The following is an 18,082-nucleotide window of genomic DNA, read 5'->3' on the forward strand; positions in this document are numbered from 1 at the left end:
TATTACACTAAATTTGCTTGGTTGTTTTTTTCCGTGTGTTTGTTTTGGTCAGTGTCCTGAGTTCAGCTGCAACAGTCGTTTTTCTCCTTCATAGTAGCTGGTGCAGTGCTGCGTTTTCAACTTTAGTCTGAGAACAGTGGGCTTAAACCACAACAGTCAGTTCCACGTAAAAAAGGTGGCTTCATAGAATTCTGTATAGTTTGCCATGAGAACTGCAGTCAAAACATCTGTTTGTTCTGGTTCCTCCGTGTATCTTGTCTTTAACAAAGAGGCTCATTCTTTACCTTATATTTTTTATATATGAGTATTACAGTTCCTTGTAATCTCTTGAGAATTGTTATGAAGTTTAGAAACAAATTCATCACCATGGAGATAATCATTATTAGTTTAGAGAGTTGACACAAAAGTTTTTTCTAAGTAGTTCTACACAATTGATTTAGTTTGGAATGAAGGAAGTAAGTGTACAAGTTAACACTTTATAGACCTTACTGTTCTTGTTCAGTTTAATTATTGTTCAGTAAGTTCTGTCAAACGTAGTTATAAGGATAGCTACATATCAACAGATAAGCACAAGAATGGAAAAGCACATCCGTATAATAAGTCATTGCTATGTACTGTCATAATTTTCTTATGTAGGAGACATCTCAATCTGTTCAAAGGAAGAGCTGAGAACTAAGTTCTCCGGAGAAATGTTAAGTAAAAGTATGGGGGGTTGTGTGTATATATATAATCAGACATTGCAATAAAGCTAAAAACAAAGGGAAAAAACAAACATTTTTGTTTCATTTATTATGACAACACATTAGAATGATAAATAATTAGAAAAAAGTAATAATAGAATTGTTCATGCAAAGAAAACTTTTACATATACTTCATTGTTTCATGTACCAAGGTTGTCTAAAAGAATGACCTTTTGCAGTTCTAAAAGTAGTCACAGCTATGAGCCAAAACTAATTCTTATTCTGAATTAATGTAATTTAGAATTGACAGATTTCTTTTTTAAAGTTATTTAGTTTGAAATAGAGTAAACTTGGGCATTCAGGAGCAAGCGCTTGAAGTTGGTGTTTAAATTAAGGAAATAAATAGCACAAGTTTGCAAATTGCCAGATGTACAGATGGTGTTATGGAGAACAAGGATAGGTAAAATTCCTCTTTTGTTGCTGAAATTTAGCTCTTGGCGTTAGATTCCCTAAATACTTCTTATATTCAAAGGATCAGTGAATCTGAGTAATTGGAGTCAGCCAAACACTGAAGGAGTTTGCGGGGGGGTGGACATCCCAAGAGATTTCCACTGTTTTTTCTCCTGTCTTTGGATTTGAATGTTTCGTGTTTGTTTCTCTAGATTTTTAGGCTTTATTCACTCCCCTGTAACCTGAAATTCTGTATTTCTCTTCCTGCAAAATGGAAATAAGTATTTTAACCAAAGCATATGTAGTAGTTTGGGCTTATGACCATTCTGGGGTTGATGCTTAAACCCCAAAGATTATTTACAAAGGGAATGTGTGGAGAAGAAACAAGAAGTCAACTACAAAACACTAAAGCTTGCATTACCGATGTTTTCGGGCTTCCTTTACCACCACCTTTCTGGATGAGGGCATTGGAAAAGGTGAAAATTTACTTTGACTATGCTATAAGAAATTCCAAGGTAATTTTTTTTTGTCATTGGGTTAAATGCGGAGGAAACTGAAAGTCCATCAGGAAATTAATAAATGGCAGCAACATTAAGTTGGATGCTATTTCTGAAGCCTATCCAATGTTGGTTAGCAAAGCTAGTGACTTGCAGAAAGTAGTAAGAAATAGCATTCTTATAAACTAATCAAGTGTGTACTGGAAAGAATTAATGCTCTGCAGGTTGCATCTACAGTTGCTTTTAGTACAGGACCGTTATCATCCAGATCTGGAAAACCAGGAGATTGAATGTCTTCACCAAGGGCAAGGTATGAACAACTTGCTAGCCTCTGTGATGAACTGTCAATAGACAGGAGGGCGAACTTGTTTTAAAATATTGCAGAGAATCTAAGCTTTATCTTTATTTGTGCTTTATCCTGGCCTTGACAACGAAATTTGTTTTTCACAAGCTTATGAGGTTTTGACTTTAGACTTGCATTTTTTTTTTTTTTCAGAACTTGCCATCATTCTGCAAACTTTTAAACCAGAATCAGTAATAGTTGCACTGAAATATGGTCTGAAATAGGAGGTGTCTGTAGTAGGAACAGTTGCTTTAATTTTAGTTGAAAATCATGGCATTTCATGGAAAAATCTTGTTGTTAAAAATAAATACATATTTCCAGAGTATTAATTTTACTGGTAGATTAATAGATCCAAATGGAGATCAGTAACAAGTGGCATCTCTTAGGGTTCCATATTGGGACTGGTACCCTTTAATGTCTGCATTAATAACATAGTGGGATTCGAGTGCACTCTGAACAAGTCTTCAGATGTCACCAGGCTGAGTGGTGCAGTTGATTCAGTTGAGAAAAGGAGTACCATCCAGAAGGACCTTGACAAGGCTGAGGCAGTATGCCCATGTGAACCTCAGCAGGTTCAACAAGGCCAAGTTGCAAGGTCCTGCACCTGGACTGGGGCAATCCCCAGTATCAACACAGGCTGGGGAATGAACTGAGTGAGTGCCACCCTGTGGAGAAGGACTTGGGAACAGTACTGGTGGATGAAAATTGGACAGGAACTAGCTATGTCCACTTGCAGCTCAGAAAGCCAATCATAGCTATGTCCACTTGCAGCTCAGAAAGCCAATCATATCCTGGGCTGTGTAAAAAGAAACATGGACAGCAGGTTGGGGTAGGTGATTTCCATCCACCTACTCTGCTGTTGTGATACCCTACGTGGAATACTTCATCCAGTTCTGAGGTCCCCAGCACAAGACAGACATGGACTTGTTAGAGTGGGTCCAGAGGAGGGCAACAAAAATGATCAAAGGGATGGAACAACTCTCCTATGAGGAAAGACTGAGAAAGCTGGGGGTGTTTAGCTTGGAGGAGGCACTGGGGAGACCTTATTGTGGCCTTTCAGTATTTAAAGGGGTTTATAAGGAAGGTAGACCTTAAATAAGAAAAGTGACAGGATAAAGGGCAGTGGTTTTAAACTGAAGGAGGGTAGATGTAGGTTGGACATAACTAAGAAAATTTTAATAAGGATGGTGAGGCACTGGCACAGGGTGCACAGAAGAGTTGCAGATGCTCCATCACCGGCAGTGTTCAAGGCCAGGTTGAACAGGGCTTTGAACAACCTGCTGTAGTGGAAGGTGTCCCTGCCCATGGCAGAGGGTTGGAACTGGATGATCTTCAAGGTCCCTTCAACCCAAACCATTCTGTGGTTCTGTTAATGATATACAAGTTGTAACTCAGTAATCGGATGTCTTTCAGCAACGTAAGTTGATTTTAAAATACCATCAAAAGGTGCTTTTGCCTTGACTTGCAAGTTTCCACTTTGACTTGAAAATATAAATACAGTACTCAAAGCTTTTTTGGGGTGTGGAGGAGACTTGTTTTCAATCAGTTCTCCAAATAATCTGTAGACAGTAGTATATACTTTTTATATCTAATACAAGGACACGATTATTCTAATTCTGAGTGTTTTCAAGATACCATCTGAAGTGGTACATACAACAGAGTATGTTTTGGCACAGTATCTTTCCTACATGTCGTTGGTGGAACTTCTAAACTTGGTGGCTGTAGAAAGACAGTGGGTATGTTAAAACATGTTCAGATTGTAAAAGGTTTTAAAATACATGCTTAATTCTTATAAAATTGTAGATAAAGCAAAGTATAGCTGTGAATCAATAAAAAATTATATTCTAGCTATTTTGCCATTCTGAGTAATAATCTTGCTACATATTATATACTAAACAGTTACTGTAACAATATATTATAAATGTGATTATTGTTCTTGTATTAATCTTCATGAAGTGCAAATTATATCTGAAACAACAGCATGTAGTAGGAAATTGAGATAAAAACAATGTGTCTTTGAATACAAACCTGTTTTCAGTTCTCTTCCATGAAAAAGCATTTATGAAACATAGAAAAAAGCATTTATGAAACTTAGAAAGCAGTACAAGTTCTTAACTGTATTTGGCATAGCGTAAGGTAACCTAGTATCTTTCTCTAGTTACGTTCCTGATAAATGTGACTGTGCGCAGTTCAGCAAATTGAGGAATACTGTACTGTGCTTAAGAATGGATTCCTATTTGAGTCATTGAGATGATCCTGTCAGATCATCTGTGCTGTTCTGTGCAAATGCAACAGCTTTGCATTTTGTGCTTGCTGAAAGATAATAGGGCCTGATGCATGTGTAAATTGGTTCTGCCAGATGGCTGCTTACCTCTGCAGTCATTTTCTGAATCTTGTGCTAGGGATCATACAAGAGTCCTTCAGTCTCTGAGCCTTCCAGTGGAAATCTCCTTTTTCTGTGAGGGTAATGATTCCTTGTACAAAGTTTTCTGCCCTTCATGCTGATGTCTGTCATTCAACTGAGCAGTCCTGCCCCATGGTTCCAAAAAGAACATTCTGGACTGTATCCAGAGCAATTGTTTATGCTGAGTGTAAAATCTGGAAGTGTGAGAGGAAAGTTCAGGATAAAGGGCCGTTTAAGATTGTGAGTCACCTGATACGTAATGGTTTGTTGACTGTTTCTACCCTACATTTAGACTTACTTTGAAAGCACTCCCAGTGTTGAACAGGGCTCTGAAATGTTTGAGATCTCAGTTCAATTACTGAAGTCATACATTGCATTAAATTGTATGCAGAATCCCGGCAGTACATTTTAAACATGGGATTTAGTTGCATGTCATAGAGCAATAAATGATGCTTGTTAATTTGCAGGGTTGATTATGTGACTAAACAAATGTAATGTTTGCCAATAAGTTTATTTTGGGAGAAAATAAGTTCAAATGTTCTCAAAGATTTTTATTTTATTAGTGTCGAATCTACTTCGGTAGAGCATGAGTAGTATGAGGGCTAATGTTATCCACATCATAGCTGGAACCCATGTAGGCTTTGTCAGCACTTTAAAGGGTTTTGTAACTTTATTTTTGAGACATTCTCCCATGTTTTAAAATGTGTGTCCTGGAGGCTCTGTTAAAACTGCAGGTGATTGTCTTCAGTGCTCATATTTCTTTTGTATTTACTTAAGGAAGCCCTCTGAGCAAAAAGCATCAAGAATATTAAAGTTCATTACAATAAGTACCTATCTGCTTTGCCTCCAAGGATGTTCTTATATTCATATTTTGCAGGACATAACCTTTACTGAGTAATACTTGAATTATTGCTTCCATTTTTATGGCAAATAACTGAATGCTTTATTTGATAGTATTTCATTTACTCTTGCTGGGTGTAGATAGGACTAGGCTGAAAAATTTTGAGTCTAGAGCACTGCTACTTCCTATTGTCCATAATTTATTTGAGGAGAAAATTTATCTTTTGTGCAAATTTGATTTCAGTAAAATCATGTGAATATATTATGAATATATTTGCTTTCAGTAAAAACATGTGAGTAAACATGTTTAATTCATTGGCAAAATTAAGTAGAGCTAATTTAATCTTTCCGAAACATTGATTGAATATCTAAACACTTGAAAACCGGGGGATTCAGAGAAGACAACTTTCTGACCCATGCAGCTGAATGTTGCCCTTTCTGCGTTGAGCTCAGATCTGATACGCGCCAAGGAAAATTTGCCTTTTTGTGTGCAAGCCTTCTTAACAGTTTTCAGGTAGCTCTAACTTGGTGTGTGCTTGTGTCTCTGGGTACACTAGGTATAGCTTTGCTGATCTGGAATTAGATGGGCAAGCAATCGGTGTTCAGTGTTTGCAGTGGAGTTCACACAGTGCATGACTGGGGATGTTCCTATTTGTGTTCACTAGTGCTTGAGAGGAATTGGCTGCTAAGGACACACAGTAGTGTGTCCCTGGGACCAGTCATAGTGACTTTAGGAGAACCAGCAAGGAGAAATAGTTACTCTCCATCTTCCCACTGCCCCCAAGAAAATATTAGGCTGTTTTGTCACTATTTACCTAGCACAGGAACCTCCTGAAGGACCTTACTGTATAGTGCTGCTTTGCGCCAGCAGCTGAAGTAGAATTTTGAGAGCAAAAAAAATTTAACTATTTTGGGGGGATTTTAGAACAACTGCTTGTCTTGGAATAAAGGATATGCCTGTTTCTAAGAAATAATTTTGAATATATTTTGAAAATAAATAATTGAAGTAATTAATATGAATCCAGTCTAATAAATGCATATTGCTATTATATTGTTTACAGCATAGTGAGTGAAAGTGTGTTTTCTCCCTGCATAACACTGGACTTCTGGGGATCGGGATTCATATGTTCAGAAGGGGTATTGTGTGGCGTGGCACTCTAGAACTGCAGTTTTAACTAGAATGGAAAATCCTCTGCATCTTCAAAGCTGCTGATGTTGTTCAGTCTTAAAAAAATTAAAAGCTGTAGTTAAATATTTTAACTACTAGTAAATTGGGAATTCCTTATTTTATTTTTATTTATTAGTATTTAGAATTTTAGTACTTTGTATTTATTCACTATTCATTCTCAGGATATCAATGATTATTAATTGTCACAAAATGCATACTATAATAACCAGTATTCTGCTTATTAGAGTTTTTTAAACAGGAAAGTATGTGTGTGTGTATATATATTTTTGTCAGTTGCTTCTGCAGAATTGGAGCTTTGCCTGTGAAAAGGGCACTATAGAAATAATTGGGCACCACAGAAATAATCGTGCAGTCCTATATGCAATTAATGTACCAGTATTAACTTTTGTGTTGACTGATAGAAACCAGTGTCATTTAGTTTGGGAAAGGACTTGAGATCTTCACTGCACAAATGGTTCTGAATTTGGAAATACTTCTTCTTTCACTTTGACTGCTCATGACTTGTTCTCTGTACTGCCTTAATAATTAGGGACGTTTTTCCTGAAGGTTGGCCTTAAAATTCTGCAGTACTTCTGAGCCTTTCCGTTTTAATTCATGGAATAGGACATTAATGCTTAAGCAAAGATGTGTTCTGCAGGGAGTATTGATAAAAGTATCATAGAATATTTAGGGTTGGAACGAACCTTAAGATCATCTAGTTTCAACCTGTCTGCCATGGGCAGGGACACCTCATGCCACGTCATGTCACCCAAGGCTCTGTCCAACCCCACCTTGAACACCACCAGGGATGGAGCATTCACAACTTCCCTGGGCACCCCATTCCAGTGCCTCACCACCCTTACAGTAAAGAACTTACACCTTATACCAAGAAAAGAACTGACTCCTTATATCCAACTTTCTCCGTATATTACTCTTTCTTATAAAGAACTTGCTCCTTATATCCAATCTAAACTTCCCTTCTTTAAGTTTTAACCTGATACCCCTTGTATCCGTTAGTTTTAACTGTTACAGAAAACTTGTAGTCTTACAGTGGACTTTTAACAAGTCACATCAACTTTGCATGACATTTTTCAACTCAGTATGACAAGATAATTAAGAATGATCTATCTTCCTGTAGCTCTTTAAGCTCTTGAGGGCTGGTTAGTGTGGTGTTTGTTTGTTGTTTTCTTTTTTTCATTATCTCTTCAGGTAACGAAACCTTCCATAGGGGCATGGTGTTGGCTGTGAATTCAGGACAGTGTTACAGCAGAGTGTTTTGCAATCACAAGGTCATACTGAGACCCCATCGTAATTACTGATCTAGTGTTTCAGACTTTCGTAAGGACTGTTTTTGCCTCAGGGTAAACTGTGTATCTCAGTTTAAAACACTTCCTGTGTTCTGGTGCAGCCTCTGCTCTTCTCTGAGATTCAGTAAGAGGGAGATTGTCTAGGACAGATGCAAATGGGTTAATGTTTGGCAAGTCAGGAAATTTAGCACTGCTTCAGGGGAATGTTGTCCCTGTACCTCCTGAGGTATGCTTTCAAATGCCTGCCTTTTAGTACTCAGCTTTGCTTATCTTTTCTGATTTTTAGATGTGTGGTGTTCATCCTTATTCATTTACTTCCTTATAGTTCAGATTCTTTCATGTGTTCTTAATGTAGAGCTTTCTTCCCTTACTGATGTCGGAGTACTCTTTGCTCATGCATGAACCTGAGCAGGCAAATAATTTTAAAGTTTTTATTGCATAGCAATTATGGTTTGTCAAAGCCTTTTATCCACCTGCAGTGACCTGTGTGCTTTCTTCTTCAGTAGTGGGTCCTCTGTTCCATGGTTGGGTTCTGAGGGCTTGCAATGTCAGTCAGGTTTTCTCAAGTGAGGACTTTTCCTTAGCTGTAAAGGCAGTTGGCCACAAAGTTTTTAGCATAAGTTGTCTTAATTGTTGATTGAAACTTTCTTAATGTTTTCACTGTCATCCTGAACCTTAAAGAAAGATAAAACTTGGGGATCTGTAATGCACTGTTACTTGTTATTTAATGCTTTTTTTAGTTCAAAACGTCATTTAAAAGCTAAAGCTGCTTTGCGGACCAAGGATCAAAGGTTAAAAGTCTTTTCGTTTGGCACTGTCAACATCTTTGCTGTATCTCAGTATGTAAATTATCTACTTTCAGTGTTATGAATTCTATATAGGTAGCAAAGCAAACATCATCTAATCAAGTGAAACAGAAAAGTCATGCTGTGGATCCATTCTCTTTAAAACAAACAAAACCTCACAATGCAGAGAACAGAGGTAAAGTGATAAGCAGTTGATTGTAAGCAGTAAGTGGGGAAGAAGACAGTGGGGTGGTAATTAAGATATTTGATAAATTTGAGGAAAAAAAGCTCAGGAAACTAGATCTAAGGCTAATATTTATTTTAAATTCAGAGGCTTCAGTGAAAACAAACAATGTGTTTCTCTATCGTTGATACGACTGAAAGAAATCCAGAGAAGTCTTTAGTGATCCAAGCTCCCTGTTAAGGAAGTCTTGAGCCCGTAGCAGTGGGAGACTCAGAGAACTGGAAACTATCCTCATTAGCTCACCCAAGAAAATGTAGTTATGAGTAACATCTTTCCAAGATTTGTGTGTAAAGTTCTACTGCTATTGCCAGTGTTAATTTCAAGCCTTATTCATGTACCAGATTGTGATGCAGAGCAAGAAGTCTTAAAACTTAATCATCTAGCCTGGAAGTTCTCTCTTGGCCCCCAGATCACCTTTACAGTGCAGTGGTTTGAACTGCTTAGCAAAAGGGATCCTGACCAATGGGTTGTCTTTTGGGTCAGTTGTTTATGATGGGGGTATAAAATAATCAATTTAAATCATATTAATTTATTTTAATTATGTCCAAAATACTTTGGCACTGCAAATTAAAATTCAAGAACACTGCAATAACATTGCAGCCATTCTGAAAACTTTTACCAGCTAAATTCTCCTGCAGCTGGAAGTTGGAGGACTCTGTCCTCAGGAATTTGTCAGTAATCTCCTGTTGGTTTTACAATAATGTTAAATATTCAGTGCATGCTAAACTGAAAGCTTTAGTCTCCTGTAATGTAACTTCTCATTTACTGGTATCTACTAATGAGTATAACTTGTTTTCAGAATAAGCTTTTTCCTTAAAATGTATTTTGTGTCCAAATATTAACATTGATATTGCTGAAATTGGACAGATTGTTTCTTTTCTGGCTGTATAGGATGCGTTCATGCAGTGCACATTCCAAAATGCTAGATCCAGAAAAAGTAGCACTCTACATCAATGCAGGGAAAAAAAGGTTGATTCACTGCTTCTGTGTTTTCTTGGGATTGATACAAGAGAAGTTGCTGCAGATCCCTTCTGCTCACAGATTACCATCTGCCCCAGCATAGCTCTTTTTCTGTTTGTTGCCCATAAAGTTAATTTTGCAGGCATGATGCAGCTTGGATTACCAAGCAAAAGCTCTTTTTGTCTCTTAATGACTGTCTGACTTTCTGTTGACTGATAGAGATGTGTATGTTCCCATAGAATGGCATTTGGTATAATTAGGAGTGTAGGTATTGAGAGCAGTCTAGCAATCTCATTCAGGGTTGTCCCTTGGTTAAAAAGTGGGCACCTACTTTTCAGTCCCTTATCGCTAGAGGTGGCTTTGTGTCTTGGCAATGATATTACCTAGAAGAAGAGAGGAATTACTTCTCTGTAAGTAAAGGAGGTTGCAATGCAGAGAGTTTATTCTTTTTGTTATTTTCCAAACAGAGGTAAGACTGATTACGGTTTCGTATCACTGTTCAAAGTGGAACTAAGTAACAGGCAAACGGGTCTATGGTGGTTAACAGTGGTGAAAAAGGCAAACCAAACCATCTCTGTGTTAGATATGGAAGTTAAGTTCATAAAATAACTTGTACCAGATTCACTGCAAGTTAAAGTTACCAGGTTGAGCACAAGTTTCTTTATGTTTAGCAATCCATTGGTGGCATTTGTTGAAATGTCTGGGGATAATGTGAAATATAACATCTTAGCAATTCAGTGCTACTGTGTGTTAAGTTAAACACTCAATTGAAAATGGGTAAATCATCATAGATAAGGTCAGCAGTTCCACTCATTTGCTATAATACATAATAATAAATGCAGTTCCTTATGATCAACATTAATATGGTTCAAGAATTGCAGCTTCAAACTGCCGATATTATTATTTAGCCCATAGTGACAAAAGTAACTGGTTTAAATGCATTACATGCTCACATGTAAGTATTTTGTATTCATCATGGACTAGATTTTAGAATTCTTACGGTAAATGATTATTTTGCTTTTTTTATTAGTACAGGAGAAAAAAAAGTGAATAATGAGTGTTAGTTAGAAGCAATTCACAGGGTTTCTGCTGACCTAGTATCTGAAAGTTGTTAAATTTCTCATCACTTTGTGAAACCAGCTCATCTAGCTAGAAATGCTCATTTCACTTCTTCAAACGAGAAATCTTTTCTTAATGTGAAAGCCCCAAGGGGGAAAGTTGGCCCCAAAGGGGAGAAATAACAGCAAGACTTCTGTGCAAAGACCTCTTGTTTTGAGCAATGTCTGAGTGAATTCGATTTATTTAAAATTCTTACAGTGTAAGTCACTCTGTTCCTTAATGATAATATAGCATATATTTTTCCTCTCTCAGATCATTCATGCAATGAAAGAACTTTCTAAATTTTATGCTATGCAAAAATGTGAGAGAATGTTAGGATATAATTTAAGATATGGCTTTTGCCCCAAAGAAATTACATTCTTAATGAATGCTATGCTGTTTCCATGTCTGTCTGTAAAATTATGAGAATATACTTCTTTTAGAAATGTTTCTGAATTATTGCTTCTGGGGTGGATGTATTTCAATTACGCTGTGATTTTGGCCTCTATTGGCATGCTGCAAAGTTGTTTGTTGCTTCTGTCAGCTTCTATTTCTAATGCTGCTGCTCCTGTAAACAAATTGGGTTGGATGAAATCCTGAACCTCTGTAAGGTTTGTGCGATCTGCATGTTTCAAAACAACTGTTATTCTGGCTTGTGTGTCAGAACTGTGGAGTTCTCTCTCTAAAAGTCAATGTGTTTGCTAGTGGACATCCTTCCTAGAAATTACCCTAAACCTGAATTTTACCAAGTTTAGACTAGAATCAGAATTAATATGTTTGTTTATTGATTTATTTACAATCTTCTCTCCCATGTGCAATCAGATGGTTGGAAAACATCTGCTGCTCCTACTCAGGTTTTTGATCTCATCAATTTGCTAACTAATCTTTTGGTTCATGAAATTCATCTTGTTTGTTCATCTCCATCCTCGCTTTTTCATGTAAAAGTCATTGCAATTTATTTTCATACTGGTCCTCCATGTTTCTCCAAAGATCAGTCTTCACTGCCAACAATGGTGGAAAAAATTGCATTTGTTACCCATTTAGAGACTTCTGTGTGTTTTTTACAAATGCACAAATCCTCTTCACCATCTTAAGAACTTTAAGGTTAGGGTGTAAAGTATCCTGTATTGAGGAGAAGTATCTTTTAAGTCTGGCTGGGGCTTGTAGCAATTAATCTGCGCTTTGTATGTGCATTGTCTTAATTGTGTGAGACAGGAGTTTTATTGCAGTGCAGCTGCTGCTTTGACTTCACTCAGTGTTTAGCTTGCAGCATATAGTTTCCTGAAACTTTGGTGGGTCATAATGAGATCCAGTGAGTGTTTTCACAAAGTTGTGGTTTTGTGACCAGCTTGCCAGTTCATAGGACCTCTGATACCTTTCTGTTCCTTTCAGTATCAGAGCATTCTCATTGCAAATCATTTCAGCTGAGAAATCATAAATATATAAAAGGCTCTGTAGACAAGCTTCTGACATCTTGCTAGTATAGTGTTGTAAACTGGGTGATTTGTGGCGAGGTGGGGAAACATGGGGTTGGAACAAAAAAAATCTTGGCATGTAATGCATGCCCAGAAAAGGCATTGAATGAAGGCAATTCACATTGAACTGAATTGCATTTCCTAAATTTGAAGGCTTTGATTTGGTAGTATTTCTGTCTTTATATGCACACATGGATATCTGTGTGCAATACATGCAAAGAAAAGGAGAAATATTATAATCCTGTTGGAGTAAAGAAGAATTGGCTATTTGGTGAGATCAGGATTTATCAGCTTTATAGTATGTCCAAAGCATCCCATCTTTTAATGCGGTAAAGCATCCTTCATAAGAAAGTTTTTTTTTGGAGGAAGGAAGGAAGGCAGAGACTTTTTTTATTTTTTATTTTTTTGTTGTCAAAATGGAGTTTGTTCCTTGTGTCATAGTTGACTCATGAGTCTGCTGTCTCCAGCATCTGTTAAAGTGAAACGAGAGAGGGTCTCCTTCACTGCCTTATGCCAATTACATGCACAGGTAAATTGTGAGTGGTGCTGACCAGTGTGCTTTGTGCTAGGTGTACCCCTTCTATCTGCCCCACCAGAGAGTGGTTGATGAGACTTTGCATGCAGTTGCATGGCTTGAACTCCTCTCTGAACAGAAACTTGGGAGTAAGTGGGGTTATTATGTTATCTTGGGAAATTGATTAGAGAGAAATAACATTGGCCAGTGTTGAAGATGACATAGGCAAAAAGCTTCACTATCTCTGATTGAGATGGGTGAGCTCTTTGGAGTCAGCTTGCAGGAGATGCACCTGAGGCAGCCTGTTCTGAGGGTAGCAGTACAGAGGATGAACAGTAGAAACAAGATGTGGGTGTCTTTTGAAGCTACTGAGAACAGTATCCTTGGAGAGGAATTGATGGATAGTTAGAAAACTATTCCTGAAAGAGTTTTACTCTTAAATACAAATTTTGTTCATAAATGCCTCCACATGCTTACACGCTTTGGAACCTCTTTTATAGTTTCGATTTCATGTTTGCACTTTGTTTGTGTGTGCATTATATCCTATTCCTGTTATTCCAAACTCCTCAACTTCCGTAAGTTGGTTTACTCTGTGTAAATTCGCAACACAGTAGGTGATTTGATAAATTACTGTGGATGTGTGATTTGTAAATAACAGGGGGAGGCAGTGGGGGAAGGGAGCGGGGGACAACAGCTTTTTAACTTCTGTTATGGCAAGAAATAGCTGTAAATCATAAAATCTTGGGGACAAAACTTACCTGTTTATTTTTCTTACCATTTCTATGTCTTTTCTAACAGTATAACCATCTTTAGGGAACCAAAAGAAAAGTACAGTGTCAAGTATAAGTATTAAAATATAGCATAAGTGTTCAAACACTAACCTGTTAGTCTGTATAGATAGCTGTCAATTTCTCCTAATCCCCTATCTGCAATATTGAAATTATGTGCAGTAAAAGTTAAAGATTTAAGGAAACTTGTTAGGGATAGGATAATGAAGAATGGGGAAGTCATTAAACTGGTAAAATGTCCAGTACAATTAGTCCAGTACTACCATATGTTCAAGTGGGGAGCCTAGTAATGGTATAAGGAACTCTAGTTGATCCCAAGGTTTCTCAAGCTTATAAAATATATTCATGTTATTTCAGCTGGGAAGTTTTGAGATTCCTTCTATCTAATTTGAGAATGTGGATTGAAGACTATCGCTTTGATGGATTCCGATTTGATGGTGTTACATCTATGTTGTATCACCATCATGGGATTGGTAAGTAATTTAATCAGCTCTAATCTCAGTAGTCCTGTTGCACTTCTGTTGCTGTGGAAATTGTGCTATGAAATTCACTGAATGCACCAAAAAATCCAGATTTGCTAATACCTTGTTGTGCTACTGTATGGATAGATCTGGAATTATGAACAAATCTGGTGTTTATAAAACTGCATATTGCAAAATATCTATTGGGGTTTTTTAAGTGACTGTAGCCTTTAAAACTTCCTGTTTTCTTAGGCACAGGATTCAGTGGAGATTACAATGAATATTTTGGCCTACATGTGGATGAAGATGCTTTGTGTTACCTAATGCTGGCCAACCACATGATTAAATTCTTGCATCCAGAATGCATAACCATAGCAGAGGTAAGATCAGAATTTGCCACCCTCAATCATATTAATATGGATTGCTTTGGGATGTGAATTTCCTTTTAATTATCAAGTCACTACTCAACGAGTGACATAGGCTGAGAAATTTTAATTAGTGGACAGACTTTGCCTTATGGGGAAAAGCAGCTGGAATATGCACTTTGGGAATATTCTTTGCATTAATGAATCATTAATTAATGTAGGGATTTCTTTTATCTCTTTGAACGTGTAATAAGATTTGTTTTTATTTGTCCATTGCTTTTGCCTGATTGCCATTTGTTGCTAGTGATTCATGGTACCAAAGATTAGCAGCCTAAGTGTGGTTTTGCCTATTTGGGATTATATTGGCATAATTGACAATTCCCTGTGAAAGAAATGCAATAAATTTATACATGTTGAATGTGTATGCTAATTTAAATGTAGAATTCAGTTTCTCCAGGTTTCTGAGGGGGTAAATAGATTAATTACTTGAGTTGATTGATATCAATTAAATTTTTGTGACTGAAAAATATTGTTGGCACATGGAATTTTTAATACTATGAAACAACAGAGCATTGAAGTTCTGAGAACAGGTGCGTTTTCAGTGATGCTTTCTTGATCTAAAAGAAAAACCATGTAAACCTTGAGGATTTTTCTGTTACTATGTTTAACTAATTCTTTTTGTTTAAAAGGGAAAGTTGCATCTGTCTGATGTTGTTAGGGTCTGTATGAATTTCTAAAAAAACTTTGTGTGCTTGAGTTCCCTGTTCATGTTCAGAAACCAAAATACTCCTTAACTTAATTTTGTACTTAGGGTAACGTTTTATATTATAGACAATCACTACTAAAAGCTTAATGACAAGCTAGCAAAAACATCATCTGATGAACAATCACTAGTAAACTTGAGATGGTTTTATTGAGCTGTTGGCTTGTTTGAAGTGAGATTTGTTCCATTTTCTAGGTAGTTTTAGATTATGAGCATTCCCACCAATGAAATTCTGAGTTCAGTCTGCTTGTATTACGTGGGCCAAGAATTCTTTTTTAGCAAGACATGACTTCAGTTTCTCTTGCTTGAGTTGGAAACTGCTGCTGTTTCAATACATCATTTTCTGCCTGGGGGAGTCGCTACGTGAAATACAGAATTGATTAATGTGCTGCATGGTTAAAAGAGAATTTTGGAAGGAGAAAACTATTGACATAATTGAAAATTATAAAAGGCAGTGGAGGATGTCTGCTTGCCTATAATGATGACTGAATGAGTGCCACATGAGAAGAATGCTTTTGTCTAGCCATAACTAATTATAATATATTCCTTAATTAACTGATTTTTTTTACAGCTTGTTAATATTCTGTGTATTCACTGTCTTATTAATTTCTAAGCTTTTAGGTATTACTGACTATATGCTTATTTTTCATTTTGGCCTTCAAAATAAAGCTGTGATTAAAGTTTTGTATAATGAGAACTAAAAATGTTAAGTTAAAACTGCATCATGCCTGAAGTATTGAAAAAAACAAAGAGGGAAAAAAAGCCCTACTGCTGAGCTTTGTGGGTTGTTTTATATGCATCACATTTCAAACTAAGGTCTGAGCAAATGCTTAGGCATTCGCTGTTTACGTTTGGTGGGAAATACTCTGAACAAACTACTGCTGATTTATTTATTAATTTTTTTAATTGTTCAAGTAAAATCTGTAGTTAGGTAAAGATGGTATTAATTTTGAATTTTAATTCCCAAAAGTCTGACTTTCAAATAATGACTGAAGTACGTGGAGGCTACTTACATCTCAGCCTCAGACCTTGTCCAGGTAGGCATCATAGCATCACAGAGAAAACCTTTTGTTTCAGATCAGCTTGTCCTGAAAGATGGTTTTGTGGTTTAACCCCAGGCAGACAGATTTTTCACTCACCCCCTCCCACTTCTTGCACTCCATCTCCTCCTGAAGGGACGGAGAGGAGAATCAAAAAGAATGCAACTCCCACAGGTTGAGATAAGAACAGTTTAGTAACTAAGGTATAACACAAATCACCACCACTACCACCAATAATAGTAATGATAAAGGAAATAACAAGGGAAGAGAATACAACACCTCATCACCAGCTGACTGATAACTTGCCCCCCCAAGCATCAATGGATACCTCCTCCAACCCTGCCCTTCCCCCTAGCCCTTCTGGGTAACTCTCAGTTGCATCCTGGCCATGATGTTCTGTGGTATGGAATACCTCTGGTCAGTTTGGGTCAGGTGTCCTAACTCTGCTTCCTCTCACCTTCCCCTCCTCCCTGGCAGAGCATGAGGCCCACAAAGTCCTTGGCCAAACCAAAACATCATTGTTATCAGCTCTGTTCCCAGCCCAAAATCAAAACACAGCACTGCACCAGCTACCAGGACAAAAATGACTGCTACTGCTGAACCCAGGACAATGGAAACTGTTAGTCTGTGTTTATCTTTTCCGACTGGTTCAGGAGAGCTGTTGAACTTGCTCTTATAATATTTAAAAGTTGGGAAAGAATTTTGCTTAATTATTTGGTATCCACAGCATGTGGAATGTGGATGCAGTTTTCTGTGTGATCTAGCAACTGCTGAGTAAAGGGGGATAATAGCCTCCTTTGATCTCCTGGTTTTGCTGTTCATCCTGCCCATGCTGCTGCTGGCCATCACTGCTGCCAAGGCAGGCTGCTGGCTGTTGCTCAGCTTGCTGTCGGCTCAGAGCCCCAGGGGCTTACCCACAGAGCTGCTCTCCAGCCTGTATGGATGCAGGGCTTTGTCTGAGGGGCAGGATTTGAATATTGCCCTTGCTCTGGAATTCCTGAGCTTGCTGTTGATCTATTCCTGCAGCCAGTCAGTGTCCCTCTGGATCCCATCCCCAAGGTGCCATTCATGAGCTTCATGCAGATGTGGTCAGTCTCCTCACATCAGTATGAGGTGTCTGTGTCTATATGCGTGTATGCTTATATATGTATAACTTCAAGCACAAACATTTTTTCACTAGTCTAATGCAGCAGTTGGGTTGAAAACTGGGTTGAATCCAGAAAAGCAGAATGAGCTTCCTAATTAAGACCTATTTCTAGTCAGAATTTAATTCCATAAATCCTCCTGTGTAGGCACAAGAGGGTTATATTCATCCATAAGCATTGTGGTGGCATGGCTTCTCCCTGACAGAAGTGAATAAAATTGAGCACTGATATATATTTTGTAATTACTGAAGATCTGCATTTTCTCTACAGATAAGCAAACTTTGGAAAAAGGGTGTTATATGGCATAATTAAATGAAAACAATGGTCAAATAACTAATTTAATAACATTTATTTTCAAATCTAAGAATGATCAGCCTCCATCAATGTGAAACTGGAAAATCATGCAGTAAGAGCATGTCATTCTCCAAGACTAACTGGATCAGTAGTTTTGGGTTTATGCAGTTAGGAAAGCAGTAGAGATGTGTTTTTCTTCCTTACTGAACTGTATATTCACCTTTTATTTTTATGTCATTCTTTATGCAGAATATCAATAAACAAAATGAAGGTTTAATTTGTCTTTTGTTGACTACATTCTGCTTGCTATTGATTATGTGGAGCTCAAGAGAGCTAATTATTTCAAATTCTGCATCTACTAAGGTCTCTTCTCCTTCAAATACCTACTTTATTAAAATACTCTGTAGTAGAGTATTTGCTGTGGAAAGCCATAATGCTTTTCCCTTTAACATTTGGATTCA

General features: G+C 37.3%; 1 protein-coding gene across 2 annotated transcripts in view; it reads left to right on the forward strand.

Annotated features, from left to right (window-relative positions):
- Nucleotides 1-18,082, forward strand: part of GBE1 (1,4-alpha-glucan branching enzyme 1) — a 150,646-nt gene that overhangs the window by 71,507 nt on the left and 61,057 nt on the right. For both annotated transcript variants that reach the window (XM_061362270.1, XM_061362271.1), the window contains 2 exons: nt 13,911-14,026; nt 14,267-14,394. In XM_061362270.1, the coding sequence (XP_061218254.1) occupies nt 13,911-14,026; nt 14,267-14,394 (244 nt within the window). The remainder of the gene's footprint in view (nt 1-13,910; nt 14,027-14,266; nt 14,395-18,082) is intronic.

The sequence above is a fragment of the Neopsephotus bourkii genome, unplaced genomic scaffold (genome assembly GCF_033783945.1).
Source record: "Neopsephotus bourkii isolate Nb327-2 ecotype Australia unplaced genomic scaffold, CSIRO-AGI_Nbou_v1 NB_1111, whole genome shotgun sequence".
Taxonomy (NCBI): domain Eukaryota; kingdom Metazoa; phylum Chordata; class Aves; order Psittaciformes; family Psittacidae; genus Neopsephotus; species Neopsephotus bourkii.